Source organism: Cricetulus griseus, chromosome 7 (genome assembly GCF_003668045.3).
Source record: "Cricetulus griseus strain 17A/GY chromosome 7, alternate assembly CriGri-PICRH-1.0, whole genome shotgun sequence".
NCBI classification, from domain to species: Eukaryota; Metazoa; Chordata; class Mammalia; order Rodentia; family Cricetidae; genus Cricetulus; species Cricetulus griseus.
In genome coordinates, this window is record NC_048600.1 from 91,229,534 (window position 1) to 91,251,648 (window position 22,115).

Below are 22,115 nucleotides of genomic sequence, written 5' to 3' on the forward strand. Positions count from 1 at the left end.
TGGGCTCCCTTCCTCTGGTGACACATAAGGGGCCCATCACCAGCGAGGCAGATAAGCCCCCAGTCCCTGAGAGACCACAGTCAAGGCCGTGTGGCCTTGGAGACACAGGAATCACATGCAGAAATAGAGATGGAAGACATACGGTTAGAGATGCCTGTAGTTTCTAACAGTTTGAACAGCTCCCTCATTCTCTTTAGAGAAAGCAGAAACACTACAGTCAGCAAAGCAAACTTGGTGGCACACACCTATAACCTCAGCACTCAGAAATTAGAAACAAGGGAGTCAGAAGTTCAAGTTCATCCTTGGCTACATTTTATTTATTTATTTATTTTTTATTTTTCAAGATAGGGTTTCTCTCTGTAGCTTTGGAGCCTGTCCTGGCACTTGCTCTGTAGACCAGTCTGGCCTCAAACTCATATAGATCCACCTGCTTCTGCCTCCCAAGTGCTGGGATTAAAGGTGGGCACCACCACCGCCAGCCAAGATTTTATTTTTTTAAATTATGTGTATATTGGGTACCTGTGGAGGCCAGAAGAGGGCATCAGATGCCCCCAGAGCTGATGTTATAGGTGGTTGTGAGCCATCTAACATGGGTGTTGGGAACTGAACTGGGGTCCTCTGCAAGATCAGTCAGCACTTGGAACTGCTGAGCTATCTCTTCAGACCCCTCAACAAAATTTAAAAACTAAAAAGATTATTTTAAAATCCAGAAATCACATAAGCTCCATCATACATTCATTTATGCCATAGGTTAGTTGATGCTTCCTCTGTAGACAGGGACATTGCTAGACAGATAGCAATGAAGGCAGCACACACCCCTGCCCTATGGAGTTTGCATTTTAGTGGAAGAGAAGTAATGAACAAGAGATGAAACACATAGATTAATTATATAGTGTGTTGAGCTCTAATATTAGGAACACTGTCTTCTGCCCTCACTGGGTTGCCCCCACTGCCCAATCCTTGCCTGCATGACCTCTGTCTATCTTGGGTTTTTTCTTCTTCTAGTTTTGCTGTAGGATATAGGACATACTGCCCCAGCAAAGATGGCCCAGGCCCCTGGCCACAGCCATATTGTGTGTGGAGGGGTGGGGGATGGAGGGTATACAGCTTCTATTGTCCCGTGCTCTAACTCCTTTTCTGGCCTTGCCTCCCCCTGCAGAAAGATCATCAGCAACTTGTTTCTAGGCCGGGCAGGCAGTGCCACAGTGCTCTCAGGTTCTATTGCGGGCCTGGAGGGCGGCTCCCAGCTGGCCTTGCGCCGGGCGACTAGCATGAGGAAAACCTTTACCACTGGCATGGCAGCTGTCAAGAAGAAGTCACTGTGCATACAGATTAAGCTGCAAGTGGTGAGTGTTCTGCAAAGCCCCAGGTCTCTTTCTCCTGGCAGTTAGGCACTCACTGCCCTCATGGCATCAGTGCCCACCCAGATCCACCTGTTTTGATCACTGCTAGTGGGGTTGCCTTTTTTGGTGCTGCTACTATGACTGGCCAGCCAGGCTGGAGGAGGGCAGAGATGTCCAGGCTTAGCAGTGTCCTAACAGGTGGCAGACCAGCAGCTACCCCATGAAGAATGGAGATGCTAGATATCAGAGCACTGAGGTCGGTCCCTTTCCCTTTGGCAGGATGCCCTCATTGACACCATCAAGAGGTCCAAGATGCACTTTGTGCACTGCTTCCTGCCTGTGGCTGAGGGCTGGCCTGGGGAACCCCGATCTGCCTCTTCCCGCCGAGTTAGCAGCAGCAGTGAGCTGGACCTGCCCCCTGGAGACCCCTGTGAGGCTGGGCTGCTGCAGCTGGATGTGTCCCTCCTCCGAGCCCAGCTTCGGGGATCCCGCCTGCTTGACGCAATGCGCATGTACCGCCAAGGTGAGGGCACCTTCCCTCTCCACCAAGTTCTGGCGCTCTTTCTGGAGCTGCCAGATCCCATCCTGCCGCTGTCCTGTCTAGGGACTGGCTTGAGGTCCCTTTCTTCTGAAGGTCCTTTCTTCTCATTGTTCCCAGCTCCCCTTTGCTTTATTCCTTTCTACTTTGGGATTCTTCTCCTCCCCCTCTCCCTTTCTCATTCAAGTCCTACAGTTGCACACAGGCACACACCACGCCCGTGCAGACACGTGTGTGCGCGTGCGCACACACAGACAGACCATCCCAAACATTTGTTCTCATGACTCCTCTTGCCCATCATCCCTAGTGTGGGCGGGTCAACTCAGCCCGTAGTAGCAGACAGAAGACTCAGTGCCCTTTCAGCACCATCTACCCACGGGGAAAGCAGGTGCTAAATCTCTTGGAAGTACTTAAAATTCCCAAGAAAGGTCAGATAGATCCCTTTAATGGACCCAGCTTCAGGAGGGGACAAGGATGACAGTAGTAGCAGTTGTCATCCATACAGTATTTATGACTCACCAGGTGCTATTCCCAGCTCTTACACACTTTAATTCACAGCATCCTCATGAGGTGGTACCTATTAACACCCCTAAATAAGGAGGAAGGCTCGCAGAGGCTAAGGAGCATGCCCAGGGTCACCCAGTGGCGGAGCTGGATTCCAGCCAGGCTGGCTCATCAGGCCTCTCGAGCTGAGAAGTTAGGAATTGCCAGGTTTCTGCTCTGTTCCCCGCCCCCCAAATAGAAGTGCAGGTTGGGTCCTACCCACCTGCAGATGAGTCCCCTTGAGGTATTCCCATGGATACCCTCGCTTTTCCTCAGCCAGGAAGCAGGCTCCCTACCCTGTTCTAAATAAATCATCGATCTGTCCCCATGTCTTGATATGGAGTTGGTGTTTATTATTTCAAAACCAGATTGTTACCGCTCTGAACCAAAATCAATGTGCTTTACTCAAACAAGCAGATCGATGAGGCCAACGGCAGCAGCCTCCCCCTTCCCCGGCCCCCAGCCACCATCGATAGCGCTGATGATTAATTAAGATGCCAGGCGTCCAGACTGCTATCCTGGCCCATCAATTTAATTGCAATTCAGATACAATCAATAGCTCACTTTGTCTTGGCCCCTCAGCAGCCCCCGCCTCCTGTTTCAATTATCAGGCACATGCATCAGCCCTCGTCTCCCAGTTGGAGGATTTCCCAGAGCTGCTGGCCAGAGTAAGCCCCCAGCTGGCTGTCAGCAGCCCAGGTGTGAACTCCACTTCTGCCTCTGACCACAGCCACTGGGACCTCGGGCAACCCAATGGCTCCAGTCTCAGGCCTCAGGTTCCTTGGCTGAAAGCTGAAGCAGCTCTGTTTGGGATCCCTTTCTGGCTTGAAATGTTACAGTCTAGAGGAGCAGACCTTTCAGCCCCCCTCTGTGGGCCCTGGTGAGATCGGTACAATTGGGGTCACTTCCTGCTATCCACTGTTCTGACCTTGTTCCAAGCCAGAAGCCATCTCACCCTTCCCTTGACCTCAAGCCCAGACACATTTTAGGAAAAGAGAATTTCAGGGTTTTTGGTCATTTAGCTTTAAACTCAAGGTCACAGTAGGACAAAGAGGGAGTTCTTTCTGTAACCCTGCTTCAGGAGACAGGAGACGGGAAATCCCATTTCTCTGAGTGTTCACCAAGTGAGCCAAGCTGTGCTCAATATATATTTTCTGACTTTGTCTCCATGACTACCATATGGAATAAGGTCCAGGGTCCCTGTTTAAGGCAAAGATGGGCCTGGAGTGTTCTTTAGCTCATGATAGAAAAGGGAGCCCCCACTCATTAAGGCTTCCAAATGAAGATCAGAGAGGATGGTTGATAGGGGGATATCAATCCCTATCTAGGGAGGTCTAGATAACTTCTAGGATGATTTCTACCCTCCCAAGTGCATGATTCTGATAATGCAGAGACTGAAACCCTGAAGACTCAATAAAGAAAAACAATAGGACGTCAGAGTATAGCTAATGAAAGATGTGGGAGCTGGCCTGGAATCTAGACCCAGCTCCTTATAGCCATGTGACCTTGACCACAAAGGAACTTCTAAGCCCCGGTCTCCCTCTCTCTCTCTCTCTCTCTCTCTCTCTCTCTCTCCATATATATATATAATATATATATACAAAATAAATTAATATATATATATTATTATATATATATATATATAATTAATATATATTTTGTGATATTGGGAATGGAACCTGGGGCCACACCCTGAGTGAAAGCCTTCATATCCTATTGTGGAATAGCTCTGATGGTCTGTCCTTTCTGGACCTCCCTGTCCCACCCCCCTCATGTAGTCAAGCAAGGTGTTGATGGATCTGGTTCTGGTTCTCTCTCCAGGTTACCCAGACCACATGGTATTTTCTGAGTTCCGCCGTCGCTTTGATGTCCTGGCTCCACACCTGACCAAGAAACATGGGCGCAACTATATAGTGATGGATGAGAAGCGGGTAGGTTTTGGTCTCTAGGATCCTTGCAGTCCCCTCACTCACTCGGAGTCCTCTGCCTATATTTCCTAGACACTGCAGGCTGGCTCTTGCTCAAGGTTATAGAGTTCCAGCCGGCCAGGGTTAGGACAGAGACACAACACTGTGGCAGTGTGAAGGTGGCTCAGGGCATGAGCTGCAGGGACTGGGGAGGAACCACTGTTATCGGAGGCCAAAGATTTGGGCATCTGTGCTTTAGGAAGCCAGACAGTCACACTGAATAAACATGCCAGAGCCTTCCAAGTAGATGACTAGGATTTATTGTTTTGGGTATCTCACTGATGGTCCTTCAGCCATGGCTTCCATGGTAGGATCTGGTTCCTGAAGTAGGAAGCTATCTGGAGCTGGGCGAGCATCCTTCCTAGGAGGAGGCTGACGGCAAGTCTACTTTGGTGCCCAGAGCTTATAAGTCTTTGGGCCTCTTACAATCAAGAACAGTGAACTCTTGATTGCAGAAGTACCATTATCACTTTACACTGCCTCCTTGACCCCTAGAGGCAACTCCTCAGGCAGCCAAAAGGCTCCTTGAATAGAGGAGACCTCCTCCCCTGCGCACTGGCCTCAGGCTCCCTGTTACCGCAATGTTGCCAGAGCCACTGGGCATTTTTCTATCCTCTGTTCCTTGAATTTTTTTAAAAAAATTATTCATTTATTTTTATGTATTTGTTTTGCCTGCATGGATGTATGTGCACAATTTGCATGCTAGGTGCCCATGGAGGCCAGAAGAGGGCATAAGATCTTCTGGCCTGGAACTGGAGTTACAGACGGTTGTGAGCTGCCATGTGGGTGCTGGGAATGGAACCCAGGTCCTCTGGAAGAACAGTCAGTGCTCTTAACTGCTGAGCCACCTCTTCAGTTGTACTTTTTTTTTTTTTTTTTTTTTTTTTTGAGGCAGGGTCTCACTATGTAGTCCCGAGTCTCCTGGAACTCACTATGTAGATCAGGTTAGCCTAGAATTCACAGAGATCCATCTGCCTCTACCTCCCAAGTACCAGGAGTAAATAAATGTGTGTGCCACCCACTTGGCTGTCCCTGGAGTTCCTGATATGTGACTTTACTGACAGCTCTGATGTTTTGGAATGTTTCCTGCTTGCCTCCTTTGCCACTGTGCAGTTCCCTTTGTCCCTGCTCTCCTCGGTCCCTCTAAAGGTTCCTGCTTCCACTCACTGCGTCAGTAAAGACTGCATTCTTCAATACTCTATCCATTTTTTATTCTAGTCTCTCTTCCTGGACAACCTCATTCAAACCCATCACTTCAATTACCACATATACACTGATTGACCCGGATCAATACCTCAGCCAGATCTTTCTCCTGCACTCCAAGCATACACTTCTCTTGCTGCCTCTGGATTTCTGTGTCCTTTTACCCCACACTGAGCACGTTCAGACCACTCATGCTCTTGCCTCTCAAGCCTTTCTTCTTCACATACTCCCCGCTTTTGTGGGTGACCTCTTCAGATCTGGCTCTGCCCCTTCCTGAGAAAACTACGAGGAGTTCCCAGGCACACAGGGCTTCCCACACCTTGGCTGCACTTTAATTCTCGCCCCTCCCTCTCAAAACATGTACTCTCCTCTTGTGATCCCAGGCCTTTGCTCAAGTTGGTGGCATAACTGGTAGTTAAATTCTCAGACCAAGCAGTCCTCCTCTGGGGTCCTTCACAGCCCCTCCCAACTGTCCCGTGCCTTTTTTATGTACTTTGCTTGTCTTGCCTCCCACTTATCTTGTTCTCCAGCAACACAATCTGTTCCTCTTCTAGTTACCTCTGGTCCCCAGAGTGGACATAGTGGCTGGCACTGCCGAAACTTACCTGAGGGGCTTGTGGAAGAAACGATGGGCTTTCTAGGAGGGACCCAGAGAGGGCCCAGTGAATGGAGATGGGGAGAGCCTGTGAGGATCTGATGGCAGCCTTTCTCTCCTCAGGCTGTGGAAGAACTGCTGGAGTCGCTAGACCTGGAAAAGAGCAGCTGCTGCATGGGCCTGAGTCGGGTAAGTGGCCCACAGGTGGGCAGCCAGGTGTTTGCTTCCTGGTGACCCTAGCCGGATGGCTGGCCCTCCCTCCCCATTCTGCTGCTCAGTCAGACTTTGAAATCTCCCTGTGTCCCTTCTGAGTCTCATTCCCTAGCTCCATACTCAGGAGCCACCTTTTCTTCAGCCAGAAGCCAGGGTACAGATGGTCCAGTTCCAGCAAACTTTACATTCTCGCCAGGATAGCTGACTGGTTCAGGAGTGTGAAACCTCTGTGATGTCAGAACTGAGTGGGTTGGAGCATGGCCCTGAACTTGGCCCATGTGGGGAGTGAGTGAGAGACAGAAGGGCTGGGCTTGGAGGGAGGGGGCTGGGAAAAGCCAGAGGTAGGAAGAAAGCTCCAGAGTGCTACCAGAAGAACAAGCAAGGACATGGTAAGCAGGGCCACCACTACCTGTCCACAGGCCAAATTCCTCATCTAAATGGAACATGTAGCATAAAGGCAGGCATACCTGGCCCTGGTTCCATACTAAAGGGTCAGGAACAGTCTTCCTTTTGGCAGGGAGCCCTGCCTACCTCTCTACCAGAAAAAAAAAAAAAAAAAAAGCTTGGATAGGCTGTGCTCAAATGTGCTCTGGTGAACTGGCGTGGAGAAGGGCAGGAGGCAGCCAGATAAAGAGTCATGGAAGTGTTCCTCTGTCAGCAAAGAGGAAAGGAACTCTGATCACAAAGCCTCTTGCGCCAGGCGTTGGTGGCGCACGCCTTTAATCCCAGCACTTGGGAGGCAGAGGCAGGCGGGTCTCTGTGAGTTCGAGGCCAGCCCGCTCTCCAGAGCGAGTGCCAGGATAGGCTCCAAAGCTACACAGAGAAACCCTGTCTCGAAAAATAAACAAAAACGAAAACAAAGCAAAGCCTCTTGCACAGGGTGAGGTGGAGGGAGAGGCATACATACAAGCTACTTGTCCTGTGTCCTGTAGTCTGCAGGTTGAGTCAAGGTCTCAATTTTTCCTGACCCTCCCCTCACTGTGTCTTCTCATTTCAGTTTCTGTGTCCTTGGATTTATCATTTTCCACTGGGCCCTCAGAGTCCCTTCTGCCCTGTTATATTGCTTTCTGGTCCTGCCCTGGTTATATTGCTTTTCCTTTTTCTCCTTATTCTGTATTTATTCCCACCCCTTTGGTGTCATTTTTCTGCTCTGGTCTCTGCTTTGTCTATGATATCTGGCTCCCCTCCTTTCTCTCTGGTCACCTTACACACACACACACACACACACACACACACACACCCTTTCTGAGACTCCGAAGCAGCCAGCTGGGCTGCCTGCAGTCAAAACCATTCCTTTAGCTGTTCAGTGTCTCTCAGGTTAGTTCACACCCAGGCTTCTCTGTAAGCTCCTACCCCTCTAGCAGGCTGGACCACTGCTGGCTGGTACTGGGAGTGGCACTCCTCCAAGCCAGTTCCCAGGTTCCCAGACACATCTCAGGCAGGAACAGGCCTGTACAGGTTGGTCTTCTTCTGGCCACATCTTAGACCCTCGGCTGTCCTGATTCTTCCCAGGTGCCAAGCTGAGGCAGGTGAGCCACCGGGCCAACTGGTCCTCAGGGGGAAAGGGGGCAAGGTTAGGTGTTTGCTTTGAGACAAAAAGATTTAGCTTTCCGGCTGTACTTACTCACTGCCTGGTGAGCACGGACTGGATGCTTATAATGCTTCAGTGGAGGAGCCCCATTAGAGGCCACTGGGCCCTGAAAGGTCAGGCAAAGTCTCTGGGAGTCTGAGAGCCTCCTGTAAAATTTGCATTAATGGGTTCTTGAGGAAGCAATGACCATAGTCTTCTACCTAATACTCAAAGGGATCAGAATTTTTTTTTCTGTATGTGTGTAAATGTGTGTTCACACATGTGTGCTTGTAGTGGATGCTGTTGAATAGAAGCCAGGGAATGAATCTGGTGTCTTCCTCCATTGTTCTCTGCTTTATTTATCGTTATTAATTATTTTTGTTACATTTATTTATTTATTTATTTATTTATTTATTTATTTATTGAGAGAGTAGAGCTGTGGGTATGTATGAGCACCCTTGTATTAGAGAACACCTTATAAAAGTTTGTTATTCCCTTCTACCATGTGGCTCAAACTCAGGTCCTCAGGTTTAATGGCAAGTGACTTAACTCACTGAGCTACCTCATCAGACCCCTCCATCTTGATTTTTTGAGACAGGGTTTCTTACTGAGTTAGGAACTCACTGACTAGCTAGATTAGCTAGCCAGCAAGCTACAGGATCCTACTCTATCTGCCCCCTCCCCAGTCTCCAATACCAGGGTTACAGACAAATCAGACCACACCTGGCTTTTATGTGGGTGCTGGGGATCTGAGCTCAGGTCCTTTTGCTTGTGTAACAGGCATTTAGCAGGGTGAGCCATCTCCTTAGGTCCCCTCAAATGACTCAAATCCACAAATGTTCAAGGGGTTTGAGGCTTGCATCTGTAGCCTTTAGACCATTCGTGTGTGTGTGTGTGTGTGTGTGTGTGTGTGTGTGTGTGTGTGTGTGTGTGTGCTTTTGGAGACAGGGTTTCTCTGTGTAGTCCTTGGCTGTCCTGGAACTCACTCTGAAGACCAGGCTGGCCTGGAACTCAGAGATCTGCCTGCCTCTGCCTCCTGAGTGCTGGGATTAAAGGCAGGTGCCACTACTCCCTGGCCTAGACCATTCTTTTTAATTGTGTTTCTGAGCTGTTCTTTCTTTCTGTGCCAATACTCCCCCGCTTCCCTGTTTGCTAACCAAGCATGTTTTCTTGACCGAGGAACAAATTAGCTATCCCTTCTCTTAGTGGTTCATATATTACCGGAAACTGAGGTGTGAGTCAGACTTAAGATACATGGAAAGTCCCACTTTGCCAGTTTGTAGGATTTGAGGCAATATCACAAGGACTGAGCTGGCTTTTTTTCCAAAGCTAGTCTCAGAGGATGAGGCTTGTGTGAAGTCACCAGATGCAACATTCTCATTGGGTTTAGGCTCTCTCCCTACTCCTTCCCTGGAGGGGACTCTGGGACCCTTCCCCTATAAGGACTTATTACCCGTGTTGTTCTTGATTTCCCATCTCTGTCCCACAAAAAGGAATTTCATTTTCTTTCTTAAGATCTATTGCTTATATGTGTGTATGCATGTGTGTGTATGCCATGTGTATAATGGTGCTCACAGAGGTCAGAAAATGGCATCAGATCCCCTGGCACTGGAGTTACAGCAATTTTGCTGATACGGGTACTTCAAACCAAATTCAGGTCTTCCTGATGAGCAGGTAGTGTTCTTAACTGCTTAGCCATCTCTCCAGACTGTCTTTCTTTATACGGATAAGTTACATTTATCTATTTATTATTTGTTTCTTTATTTGTGGATGTGTGCGTGCCACAGTATGCATGTGGTGGTCAGGACAACCTGAGGTAGTCAGTTACTTCCTCCTGCCATGTGCATCTTGAGGATCAAACTCAGCTTGGCCGCTTAGCCATCTCACTGGTCCTGTACCAGGTGAGAGTAGCTATGTACCTTGTACCCCTGTTGCTTCTCAAGGACACCGGAGTCATCATCACCTGCTCCTTGTCTCTTACAAGGCCAACACAGGGCAGCAAGCTTGAGAGGAACAGCTGGGTGTCGGGTACCCAGCAGGTTCCCCACACAGTTGTCTTCCAGCCCCCAAACCTGTATGACAGGTCCTGGATTCACACCCACCTCACCTCACCAGCTTCTTCATGAGAGTGTGAAACTGAAACGTGGGGGTAGGGGTGGGGCGCTGACATGAAAGAGGAGGTGGCTGGAATGAAGCTGAGCAGGAGGGTAGGAGGGCAGAAGCCTCACCCCCACTCTGGTCTTCCCCCATATGCAGCTTCTTAGATCTTCTTACACCCAGACACACCTGAGCCCAAGTGGCTGGAGCTGTGCTAGGGCGCTGCCGAGGGCCAGGCACTGGGTGTAGTGATCAGGGCTATAGCTGAAGGGCCCCCCTCCTTGTTTGGCCAGTGAGAGCTTCCTGTTCCCCTTGGCCCCAGGTTTCTTCTCTGCCCCTGTGCTGCTGTCCTTTCTCCTTTGAAGTTAGACTTCCCATCTCACTCCTCCAGACCCAGAGCCTTCCACCTGGACCTGGCCCTTCCCCATTGGCCCTGCTAGGGCACCTCCCCTCTGCTCTTGGGCAAGTGGATTTTCAGGCTCTTCCTGAACCGGGGTCCACACTCCTTAGCCTGCTGGTTCCCTGTGCCAGCTGCCTGTCCCTCTGGCACCTCCTCTTGTCTTTCTTTGCTGCCCCAGCCCAGTCTCCAGCTTTTACCAGGCTTCTTCTCCGATAGGTGTTCTTCCGGGCAGGCACGTTGGCACGGCTGGAAGAGCAGCGAGATGAGCAAACCAGCAGGCACCTGACCCTGTTCCAAGCGGCCTGCAGGGGCTACCTCTCGCGCCAGCATTTCAAGAAGAGAAAGGTGCTGCTCCAGGGACATCCCAGCCTAGATGGCATTGCAGAGGACCAGCGGGAGGGCGTGTAGAATACATGCTAGGGAGGTCAAGCAGTTACCATCATCTGAGAAGGAGGTGGGAACCTCCCAAGAGCACCGTGCCTGGGCCAGGGCGGGAACCATGCTTGAGTGCCCAGCAGTGTGGACAGGCACCCTGGCCAGGAGGGGGTGGAGGGGGGAGGCCGGGCCCAGGCAAAGGTGGGCTGTGGTTCATGGGCTGCTCTATGAAGATTAAGGAGCTGTGTCAGCGACTCCTTTTCTTATTAGCAAGTCCATAAAACAGCCAGCACTGCCGCCTCTTGTGTTTCAGCAAGATTAGGTTTTATAGCACAGCTAGGCCAGGGTGCTGGAAATAATCAGGCAGCAAATAAAGCAGATGAAATTATTCCTAATGACGGTGGGACACGAGTGTCCCATGCACTGCTCCCAGGACTGCCTACCCTCTGAGGGGTGGGGCAATGTGGGAGCCAAGGTGGGCATGAAAAGGGTCCTGGTTGCTCTGGCAGTGGGAAATGGCTTGGCCCAGGGAACTGAAAGTCTGCCATGTGACAACCCCAACTGCAGATCCAGGACCTGGCCATTCGCTGTGTGCAGAAGAACATCAAGAAGAACAAAGGGGTGAAGGACTGGCCCTGGTGGAAGCTCTTCACCACTGTGCGGCCCCTCATCCAAGTTCAGCTGTCAGAAGAACAGATCCGCAACAAAGACGTGCGTGACTAGCAGGGCCAGCCGGTCCAGGGAGGGACTCCATGTATACAAGGGTCTTGCTGGCTTGTCTTGGATTAAGGTGCTCTTAGAATTAGTTGAAAGAACTGGTGTCTTTGAACTATGCCCACCAAGCAGATGTCCCTCTGGAGTGCTGTATGGGCCCTCGGTAGCTTCTTAGGATAAAATTGTAGCATCCGCTGTTTGTGGAGGAGAGTCTAGGGGTCATGAATCCTGGGAGCCTCTCCTGTTGAGGAGTCCTCAGGGGACAGAACTGGGGTCTCTACCCCTCACAGAGCCTCATCTTGTCTCCTTCCTCCCTGCAGGAGGAGATCCAGCAACTGCGCAGCAAGCTTGAGAAGGTGGAGAAAGAAAGGAATGAGCTTCGGCTCAACAGTGACCGGCTGGAGACCCGGGTGGGTGACTCCAGTCACCAGACAGACTGGCCCACTGTCCCAAAGTGCCCTGACCCATGAACCCTGGCATTCTGGCTGAGTGAGGCAGTCACTTCAACTGGTGACCCCCCCTCCCCCAACCCCAGATCTCAGAGCTGACATCGGAGCTGACAGATGAGCGGAACACAGGAGAGTCCGCCTCCCAGCTGCTGGATGCCGAGACAGCCGAGAGGCTTCGAGCTGAGAAGGAAATGAAGGAGCTACAGGTGAGAGCAGGGCCAGGGTGAAGGCAGCAGGCTAGTGACGCCACAGCCACACTCAGCTTCCCCAAAGCCACTTGGCACTTCCTCTGCTAGCTCGGCATCTCTGTCTGTCTGGGGTAAGCGTGTGGCCTGTGTGGCTCAGGACATTGGGTAGGACAGGCAAGGGGAAGACTCGCAAGGCTTACAAGCCGTTTCCTTCAGACCCAGTACGATGCACTGAAGAAGCAAATGGAAGTTATGGAAATGGAGGTGATGGAGGCCCGGCTCATCCGGGCGGCAGAGATCAACGGGGAAGTGGATGGCGATGATGCAGGTGGGTCTGCCGTGCAGGAGGTAGGCGGAAGCCTGAATGGCAAGCCCTGGGTAAACACACACCCTGTCCAGGCTTGTCTCCCTTCTGTGAGCTATGTTAATATGAAAATATAATACATGGATGAGAAGGCAGAGTTGCTAAAACCAGGCATGGTGACACATGCTTGTAATCCCAGGTGACCAAAGTTCAAGGTCATCAACGACATAAACCTAAGGACAGCCTGGGATACGGGAGATCTTGTCTCAAAAACCAAACAAACAAGAATCTCAGAACCACAATGTCAAGGAGCTGAAAATAAATAGGTTGAATTGCTATGGTAATGACCAGGGCCATGGTCCCGGAGGCCTCCAGGAAGAAGAGAGCACAGGTCCCCCAGTCACCCTCTCTAGACTTTCCCCTGATAGTGGTTCCTTCTAGCCATCATCTCAGAAATACTCCTACATCTTTCTGGCTGGCTCCACCCACTCCTCCTTCCTACCCCTCTCCTTCTGTCCCCTGCCCCTTCCTGGGGACCCTCAACAACTCTGAATGGAGCTGTCTGCCCCCTCGGCCCTGCAGGGGGAGAGTGGCGGCTGAAGTATGAGCGTGCTGTTCGGGAGGTGGACTTCACCAAGAAGCGGCTCCAGCAAGAGTTGGAAGACAAGATGGAGGTGGAGCAGCAGAGTCGGAGGCAGCTGGAGAGGCGGGTGAGGCTGGCCAGGGAACTGAGACCTTGAGAGGAACAGGGGAAGTGGTGTGTTAGCCAGTCCTGAAAGGACAGCTAGGAACTCCCCTTAGGGAATCACCTCTTAGGTTCTGAAAGGATGGCTGATCTTGTCCTCTACCCCGAACTCTTGGTGGCTGCTGACCATCCACCCTTTCTCCATCTCTAGCTTGGGGACCTGCAAGCAGATAGTGACGAGAGTCAGCGGGCACTACAGCAGCTCAAGAAGAAGTGCCAGCGGCTCACAGCTGAGCTGCAGGACACCAAGCTGCACCTGGAGGGCCAGCAAGTCCGAAACCATGAGCTGGAGAAGAAGCAGAGGAGGTGGGTGGTCCTGTCTTGTGCTCTCAGAGCCTGGCCTGCATGGCCATTCGTGCTGGCATGTGAAACAGACTCACTTCTGATCTCCCAGGAGGACTCAGGCCATGTCTACTTGGAAGGCCATAAATCTCAGGCCTCTCTTCTACTCACATGTGTTCCACTCAAAGTGTACCTGTCTTCTGTCCCAAACCAAAAAGGACATGTTTTAGCCAAGTCCAGAACCACTAGGTCCCTGCCCCTGCCCCTGCCCCCCTCCTCTGCCCGAGTCGCTTTCACTTACCCCACTACACAAACACACTCTCCTGACTAATGTCATTAAACTACCGTGCCACTTCCATCTCATTATGGTAATGACACAAAGGAGGGGGGCAGCCCTCACAGGAGAAAATCCAATCTAAATTAATTTCCCTGGCTGGGAATGGGACGCCTTCATTAGCAGCGTGAGGAGTCCACACACCCTGGGAACAGTGGGGTGCCCCAGGGAGCGGGAACAGTGCCTGTTTCCCCTCTGCCAGCATCAGGAAAGGTTCCAGTTACCTTTGTGAAGGGCAGCCTCACCCCAGGACCCTGGGGGTGAGAGGGGCAGAACAGAGCCCACTCCTCCCAGTATGAATTTCCTACCTTGTGCGTCCCCAGTTCCCCATCACCTTCCTTGCTAACTGCTTCCTGTTGCTCTGAGGAGGACAAGGCTGTCTGCAAGGTCTTTTGTCCCTCCCAGAACAGCCAGGCAGCTCCCTTCTCGTGCTCTTTAACCCCACTCTGTCTTTTTACCTAAAGGTGGCACTCTTAACAGGAACCCCTCCTTCATGAGCACCCGACAACAGTGCCAGCTTGGCCTAGTTACCATGTCTCTGTGCTCCCTGCTGGGCCACTTATTAGGTTTTGGCTGCCCAGGGTTTTCTTCCTTTTTTCTGCTGTGGGATAGGGTGGGGTGCTGTGCAGTTTCCTCCGCAGGAACCTGATTAGCTATGCAGGGAAGGGGTAAGAGGGATTTCAGCAGTTTGCTCCCGATTTAGAGTCACTGGGCAGGAAATGGAAGGCTGGCAAGTGGAGGAGTAGAGGACGAGGCTCCTGAGTGCCTCTTAGAGCACATTGCCAGCCGGGCCTGGTGGGAATGCTGCCCAGCCCAGCATGGGGTGCCCTGGTGGTGACTCTGGGACTACTGAGGTGGGTGGTACTGGCCGGAGGCAGATGCCAGAGGCAGGGTAGAAGCCAGCAGCTGTATCTGCAGTTGCTGAGTTGCTCATAGAGTGAGCTGTCATTTCTACTCATTCCAATGCCTCTCTGCTCTCACCCTGGCACCTTATTCTTTGATCTGTTGGAGAATGGAGACGTGTCTCCTGAGGCAAGGTTTGGCCTGCCTATTTCCAAGAAGCAGTGTGTGGGACCCTCTTAGGCCCACTTGATGAAGCATTCAGTAGTCTGACCGATAAGCCCCGAACCTGTTGGTGTCTTGCTCCATCTGTGACACCGCTTCCTGGCGCTTGCTAGGCACTGGAGAGCTAGACTTTGTCCTTCTCTGATGAGGCCACTATGCTCCCACACAGGTTTGACAGTGAGCTTTCCCAGGCACAGGAGGAGACCCAGCGGGAGAAGCTGCAGAGGGAGAAACTTCAGCGGGAGAAGGACATGCTCCTGGCTGAGGCTTTCGGCTTGAAGCAGCAGCTGGAGGTACCAGGGCTGACCCTCCGTCTCCCCCACGGCCTGGGGACAGCCCTGTGCCAACCTCACCTTCCCCTTCGCTCTAGGAAAAAGACATGGACATTGCGGGGTTTACCCAGAAGGTCGTCTCCTTGGAGGCTGAGCTCCAGGACATTTCTTCTCAAGAGTCCAAGGATGAGGCTTCTCTGGCCAAGGTCAAGAAGCAGCTCCGGGACTTGGAGGCCAAGGTCAAGGATCAGGAAGAGGAGCTGGATGAACAGGCTGGGAGCATCCAGATGCTGGAGCAGGTACCAGAGGGCTAGTCAGGGGAGGGCTGAGGTGCAGCAGGGTGCAGTGTCACCATCAGCACAGGGCACTGGCAGGGAAGGGCAAGGCCCACATTCATTCATTCATTCATTCATTCATTCATTCATTCTCCCAATCACTCATTCACCTACTCATACAATGTTGTGTGAGTGCCTGGTCTGTGCCAGCCACACTGTGAAGATAGTTAAGTTGTCATAGAGCTTTTCACAAAAGCAGATCTGGACTGGATCTAGTGAGGAAAGAATGGGAAGATAATGCCACCAGAGGGCCAGGAGCCAACTGAGCATGTGACTAAACAGCCAAGTCAGTTCAGGGGGACCCTGCCCAGGGGGAGAAAGTTTCAAGATCATCTCCAGCGACCAGCCTCTTCCTGAGCATTGGCCAGGTGTTTGGTATGGAGGCACAGCTTGCTGGAGCAAAGAGTGAGCAGGCAAAGAGAACTGTGATAGAGTTGGCCTGGGCTCCTGAGCATGAAGAGAACTGTGATGGGGGCAGCCTGTGCTCCCGAATATGGGAGAGCTGTACTTTAGACAGGACCTTGTCGGGAAAGGAACCCAGTCCTGACTCCCAACCCACAGGCCAAGCTGCGTCTGGAGATGGAGATGGAGAGGATGAGACAGACCCATGCCAAGGAGATGGAGAGTCGTGACGAGGAGGTGGAGGAGGCCCGGCAGTCATGCCAGAAGAAGGTATGGCATCTGGGCCCTCTGGGGCTTTTCCTGGGCTGGTGCAAGGGCGTGTTCTTTACCACTGCTTCCAAGTGAAGGATTTTGTTTCTCCACATTATTCTCCTGTATTCTACTGCTATTCTGGACCAGCACTTCCCCTTTCAGGACTCAGGCCTGACTCAGGCTGTGCCTCTCAGTCTGTAGAAAAGCTTGGGCCCTTAAAAAGCCATAGCTCCCGATTACCAGCCTACAATCCACACTGCCAGAGAAACTAGTAAACAAGGAGGACCCTAAGAGAGACAAACTTTGTCCTCTGGAGAAGGGGAAAGGGTCATGATCCCCTGAGCAAATTGAGAGCATGGGAAGAGGGGGGAGGGAGCTAAGAGAATGAGAAGGGAAGAAGAGGAAGGATGCAGAGGTTATGAGGGAGTCAGGTGTAGATTAGAAGAAAGGATATGCTATAGGTAGGGTTTTAGTTGGGGGGGTGGTAGGGGAGGAAGGGAGGGAGAAGGGAACTGGAATTGTCATGTAATTCAATCTTGTTTGTAATTCAAAAAAAAAAAAAAAAAGTCATAGCTCCTCGCCAGCTGTGTCAAGGAGAAGCCTTTCTTGTGCCCCCCTCCCTGGGGTTGCCTGAGGTCAGCCAGCCTAGCTGGACAGTCCCCATCCTCCTCACTCAGTACGCAGTCTACTGTGGCTGCAGAAGCTGCTTGTGACCTGCTGTTCGCCTCCAGCACCTGCACTCACTCAGTCCTGCCCTGTTGTTCTGGGATGGGACACTAAGCATGAGAAGGGACTATTGCCCCTGCACACTAAGAACAACGAGCCTCTGTCCCCATGACTCCTCAGCTAAAACAGATGGAAGTGCAGCTTGAGGAGGAGTATGAAGACAAGCAGAAGGCACTGCGGGAGAAGCGGGAGCTGGAGAGCAAGCTCTCCACACTCAGTGACCAGGTGCGTGGGAACCCCTACAGCTACCTGACCTACCAGCCTAAGACTGGGGATCTTGAGGACAGAGAGCCGGGCATGGGGAGTTGCTCCACAGCAGGTACCAAATCACAGGGGTTGATGAGGGCATCATCCACCACCCAGGCCTTTCTCATTAGCCAGCATGATCTTGACATGCCGAGGGAAGCATCCTTGCTCATTTTGGAGAGTGTGAAGATTGGCAAGGTTAGCAGTCAGCATGGGAAGGACTCAAGGAAGTCCATTGGTGGAGCTCACTGCCTTCCGGAATGGTGTCCCCCCCAGGTGAACCAGCGGGACTTTGAGTCAGAAAAGAGGTTGCGCAAAGACCTGAAGCGCACCAAGGCGCTGCTGGCAGATGCCCAGATCATGCTGGACCACTTAAAGAACAACGCCCCCAGCAAGCGGGAGATTGCCCAGCTGAAGAACCAGGTACCGTGCTCAGTTAATTCCACTGGTTCCAGGGGCAACCAGGAAGCTCATTTATTTATTCAGTTATCTTCTCTACTGCTCGTTTCTCTTGCTGGCTCTTAAGTCCTTCAAGGGGAAGATGGCTGGAATGTGGGGCAGAAGCTGCCCATAGCAGCCAGATTCCGCAGGGTCTGTGTATGCCCTACAGCGTGACTGCCAGGCCCGTGGGTGATGTGGACAGGGTGTTCACACTGGAGGAGAGAACAATGTATGCACCACAGCACACCCATGGCTATTAGACTGCCGTTTATGAAGAACTGGGAGGAGGTGGCAGAGGACAGGGAGAATGCCTGGATTCCTCCCTTGTGAGCCAGTGTCCTGCACAGCATGGCTGATGTTTGTCCCCTGGGTGGGGGTGACTCTGTGTCCAGCTGGAAGAGTCGGAGTTCACGTGTGCAGCAGCAGTCAAAGCACGGAAAGCAATGGAGGTAGAGATGGAAGACCTGCACCTACAGATTGATGACATCGCCAAAGCCAAGACAGCGGTGAGGGGCAGGGCGCACAGGGCAGGGCTGGGGGCTGCGGAAGAGCTGAACCATGACAGGAGTGGCTGTCACCGCATACAGGTCCTTTCATGCCAGGGATTTCTGCAGGACAGAGCACCCCATCCCCACCCCCTCCTCTGCTTTCCCCCACTCAGAGCAGTCTTGAGAGGAGGGAGGGTTGGCAGAAGAGGGAACCAGCTTGGGTGCACATCTCCCTGTTTAACCACCTGCCTCTGGGAGCTTGGCCGCAGGCCCTGGAACCATAAATAAAGGCAGCTAATGTGGCTGAGGGATGTAAACAGGTGCCTCGAGATTAGCAGAAGCATCGATACGAGGACAGGATGGTGAGGCTTCCTTTCCCTCCCCCTGCCCAGCCCACTGACAAGCCCAGGCGGCAGCTAATTAGAGCTTTTATTTAATGCCTCCCTTTTAATTCCCCACCTCTCCCACGGTCCATCCATTGGCTGAGTATTCACTCCTGGGATGTGGCCACCACCCGTACCTCCTCAGACCAGGAACGGGGCAGGGGAGGAGGCTGAGTTTGGCTGTTGGCTTCATGGCCCCTAGCTAGTCACCCTGCCCCTGAGAGATGCCAATCTCACAGGCTTGATTTATCTTGTGACATTTGTGCTCTTCAGCAGTTTCCAGGTGAGTAATTCAAATTCCTTAATTGTGTTAAAAAAGGCTGTTATAAAATTACCATTTTATTTAAATCTGAGTTAATAAATTTCTTGGCGGAGGCTTCCCCAGCTCCCCACAGCCCAGTAACAAGATGGATGGGGCAGAGAAGGCACCAACGCAGTCATTTGGGTTTGGAATTACAGGCTAATAGATTCATTCATTTCTTGAAGCTGCTGGTACCTGTCTCTTCCCCTCCCCCAAGGCCAGCTGGGGGAGCTGAATGACCCAAGAGTGGGCCATCCCCCAGGGCAAACAAATTCCAAGCCAAGGGATGTCACCAGCTTGAAAGGTCCTTCCCTGAGGCCTGATGTGGGCAGAGTGCATGCCAGTCAGGCTGATGTTCTGGGACGAAGGGTCATTTGTTAAGGGTAGAATTTCTACCTTGTCATTAGCCTTGAAAGAGCTTCCAGAAAGCAGCTGCCATTTAGCACATTGAAGCCCAGGGTTTGCCATCCCACACAAGCAGCTCTGTCCCTCATCTCCCTGCCCAGAACCCATCAGAAGGGTCCGCTGCTTCTGGAACTCACTCCAACATATCATGTCCCTACCCTACTATCATTCCACCTAGGAGAAGGTGGCATGGGGTGGGGCAGGCTTGGACTTGCCACCCCTGGGCCTGAAGACACAGACCTGATGCTCTCTGATCTATCCCTGCCTCTGTCCAGTTGGAGGAGCAACTCAGTCGCCTGCAGCGTGAGAAAAATGAGATCCAGAACCGGCTGGAAGAGGATCAGGAGGACATGAACGAGCTGATGAAGAAGCACAAGGCAGCTGTGGCCCAGGTACCCTGCCAGGAATGACATCATGGTTACGATCCTCTGGGCCATCTCATAGATCTGCAGCTAGACACTTTTTTTGTTGTTGTTGTTTGAGATATGTAGCCATGGCTGCCCTGGAATTCACTATGTAGACCAGGGTGCCCTTGAACTCACAGAAATCCTCCTGCCTCTGCCTCCCAAGTGCTGGACTAAAGGTGTGCACCATCATGCCCAGCTCTAGACACTTCTTTGGCGAGATATAGCTTGTGAGTCTAGGTGCCCTGACCCTCAGTGGATAGATAGGGGCTGAATTTCTATTTGGGGACCCTTTCCCCCATTCTTCCCTCCTTTCCCAGGCCTCCCGGGACATGGCACAGATGAACGATCTCCAGGCTCAGCTAGAAGAATCCAACAAGGAGAAGCAAGAGCTACAAGAGAAGGTGGGTACCCCGGGTTCCCTTGGGCGTGAGAGTTCAGTGGGGATGAAGCTTTGATCTTCTAGTGTGGAGGGTGTTTCTCTCTTCCGTCAGTAAGCCACAAGAGCAGTGTGAACCGGCAGGGAGAGCTAGGCTTACGGCCACATCACCATGGTAGATGTTTTGGCTTTGGTTGCCTCGCTTCACATTTCTATTCCCTCCCTGGTCCTTACCTCTCTCCTCCCTCTCAGAAGGGCAAGAGCAGTGCCAGTGCAGGGGCAGGTGGGGGATGCCTTTGCTGGGGGCTGGGAGGGAGGCATTCCTCACACCCTCCTCTGTGTATCTTTCCCTCCCTTGGCCTTCTAGTCGCCATGGTGATGTTGCCTCTTCCAGGCTTGACACCGCCCCCCACCCCTTCTGGACTCAATTCACTCTTCTCTTGCTCCCCCTACCCCTAGCTACAAGCCCTGCAGAGCCAGGTGGAGTTCCTGGAGCAGTCCATGGTAGACAAGTCCCTTGTCAGCAGGCAAGAAGCAAAGATCAGGGAGCTGGAAACGCGCCTGGAGTTCGAGAAGACCCAAGTGAAGCGTCTGGAGGTGGGTTCAGCTTCCAAGCCAAGCAAAGCTGCCCCAGTGGCTGGAGCCACGCATGCTCTGAAGGGCTGTGCAAGCCAGGGACACTCCTCAGAGTCCTCTGCCAAGCTGCCAGGCCAGCTGACAGGGCGGGAGCTCCCCTCCCGCCTGCCTGGCCTGCTCTCTGGGTCCCGCAGAGCCTGCCTATTTTACATTCTGTATCCGTGCTTGCTTTCCGCCAAGGGACCGGAGCAGCTTAGCTTTTCGTCTTCATATTTTCCTCTGCCACGAGCTCCCCCTCCTGTCCCCCTCACTCACTCTCTGGTAGGGTCATAAATATGCAGCGGATGGTACCACTGCTCTAAGGGCTGAAGTCTGTTCTCATCTCATGGCTCTCTCCTCTTCTCCCCTTCCTTCTTGCATTCCCCCCTTCCCTCGCCTCTGTCACCCTTTCCAGCCCTGCTCGGCTCCTCTGTTTTCCCTGTGACTGTCCCACCTCTTCCTTACTTCTTCCAATGTTTTCATTTCTTTCCTCATCCCCCCTCTTTCTTTGAGCCCCTCCCTCTCTTTTGGTTGGCCTCTTTTCATCCATGTTTTGATCCCCCCCCCCAACCCAATGGCCATTCCATTCTCCACCTTGGTCCCTTCCTCTTCTGGTCTCCTGTGCCAGGTGTGCCCCAGCCCAACCTGTGTGAGAGATGTCAGAATTGTGTCTGAGTGCTCACTTGTAGTCTTTTTTTTTTTTTTTAAGATTTTATTTATTTATTTATTTATTATGTATACAACATTCTGCTTCCATGTATATCTGCACACCAGAAGAGGGCACCAGATCTCATAATGGATGGTTTTGAGCCACCATGTGGTTGCTGGGAATTGAACTCAGGACCTCTGGAAGAGCAGCCGATGCTCTTAACCTCTGAGCCATCTCTCCAGCCCTCACTTGTAGTCTTGTCTTGAAGCTCTTTCCTTCTGAGCTTATGGACATCTGTCCAGACATCATCAGGCCTGCCCGGGAACATGTTCCTGTGGTGGATGAGGAGCTTCTCTGTTGCCCCTTCCCCTGTGAGTCCGTCAGTTGCACAGCAGGCTATAGGTGAGGTGAAAGCAGGCAGACAGACAGCCCAGGGCATTCCCAGCCTGGTCATAGGAAAGGAGTGTGGACAAAACTCCCAACATGGAAAACCAGACAGAACTAGAGGGAACTTAGTAGCTTATTTTCTGCCCCCAGGACCCCAGAGCAGTCCCCACCTCACACACAGGAAAGGGTTCATTGCAGCTTGAGGCCAGAGGAAGCCCCTGATGGTGGGTGGATAAAGGCTCTAACTCCTGAACTTGTCACCTCACTTTTCTCTCAGGCTGCAGCCCCTCCCCTCAGACTCTCTTCTACTGAGAAAGGCAATATTGTGGTTTAGACTCATCCCCAGTGACCCTGTAGGCTGGGCCTGTCACTTCCATACCAGGCAGGGCGGAGTCAGTGGTAGAGTGACCCCGGGCACTGACTCAGTCCTTCCTTATACTCTGCCTCCACTCCAAATTATTTCCTGCTTAGGATCCTCCTGCCTGGCAGGGACAGAGTCATAAGG

At 52.0% G+C, this 22,115-nt stretch overlaps 1 protein-coding gene across 9 annotated transcripts in view; it reads left to right on the forward strand.

Annotated features, from left to right (window-relative positions):
- The window catches only part of Myo18a (myosin XVIIIA), a 103,440-nt gene that overhangs the window by 67,428 nt on the left and 13,897 nt on the right, over positions 1-22,115 (forward strand). For all 9 annotated transcript variants that reach the window (XM_035448311.1, XM_035448312.1, XM_035448309.1 and 6 more), the window contains 20 exons: positions 1,160-1,346; positions 1,623-1,866; positions 4,246-4,355; positions 6,313-6,378; positions 10,686-10,814; positions 11,412-11,555; positions 11,879-11,968; positions 12,094-12,213; positions 12,412-12,523; positions 13,082-13,209; positions 13,396-13,550; positions 15,095-15,218; positions 15,296-15,496; positions 16,094-16,204; positions 17,033-17,137; positions 17,435-17,581; positions 17,992-18,105; positions 19,452-19,568; positions 19,901-19,984; positions 20,419-20,556. In XM_035448311.1, coding sequence (XP_035304202.1) covers positions 1,160-1,346; positions 1,623-1,866; positions 4,246-4,355; positions 6,313-6,378; positions 10,686-10,814; positions 11,412-11,555; positions 11,879-11,968; positions 12,094-12,213; positions 12,412-12,523; positions 13,082-13,209; positions 13,396-13,550; positions 15,095-15,218; positions 15,296-15,496; positions 16,094-16,204; positions 17,033-17,137; positions 17,435-17,581; positions 17,992-18,105; positions 19,452-19,568; positions 19,901-19,984; positions 20,419-20,556 — 2,626 coding nt within the window. The remainder of the gene's footprint in view (positions 1-1,159; positions 1,347-1,622; positions 1,867-4,245; positions 4,356-6,312; positions 6,379-10,685; positions 10,815-11,411; positions 11,556-11,878; positions 11,969-12,093; positions 12,214-12,411; positions 12,524-13,081; positions 13,210-13,395; positions 13,551-15,094; positions 15,219-15,295; positions 15,497-16,093; positions 16,205-17,032; positions 17,138-17,434; positions 17,582-17,991; positions 18,106-19,451; positions 19,569-19,900; positions 19,985-20,418; positions 20,557-22,115) is intronic.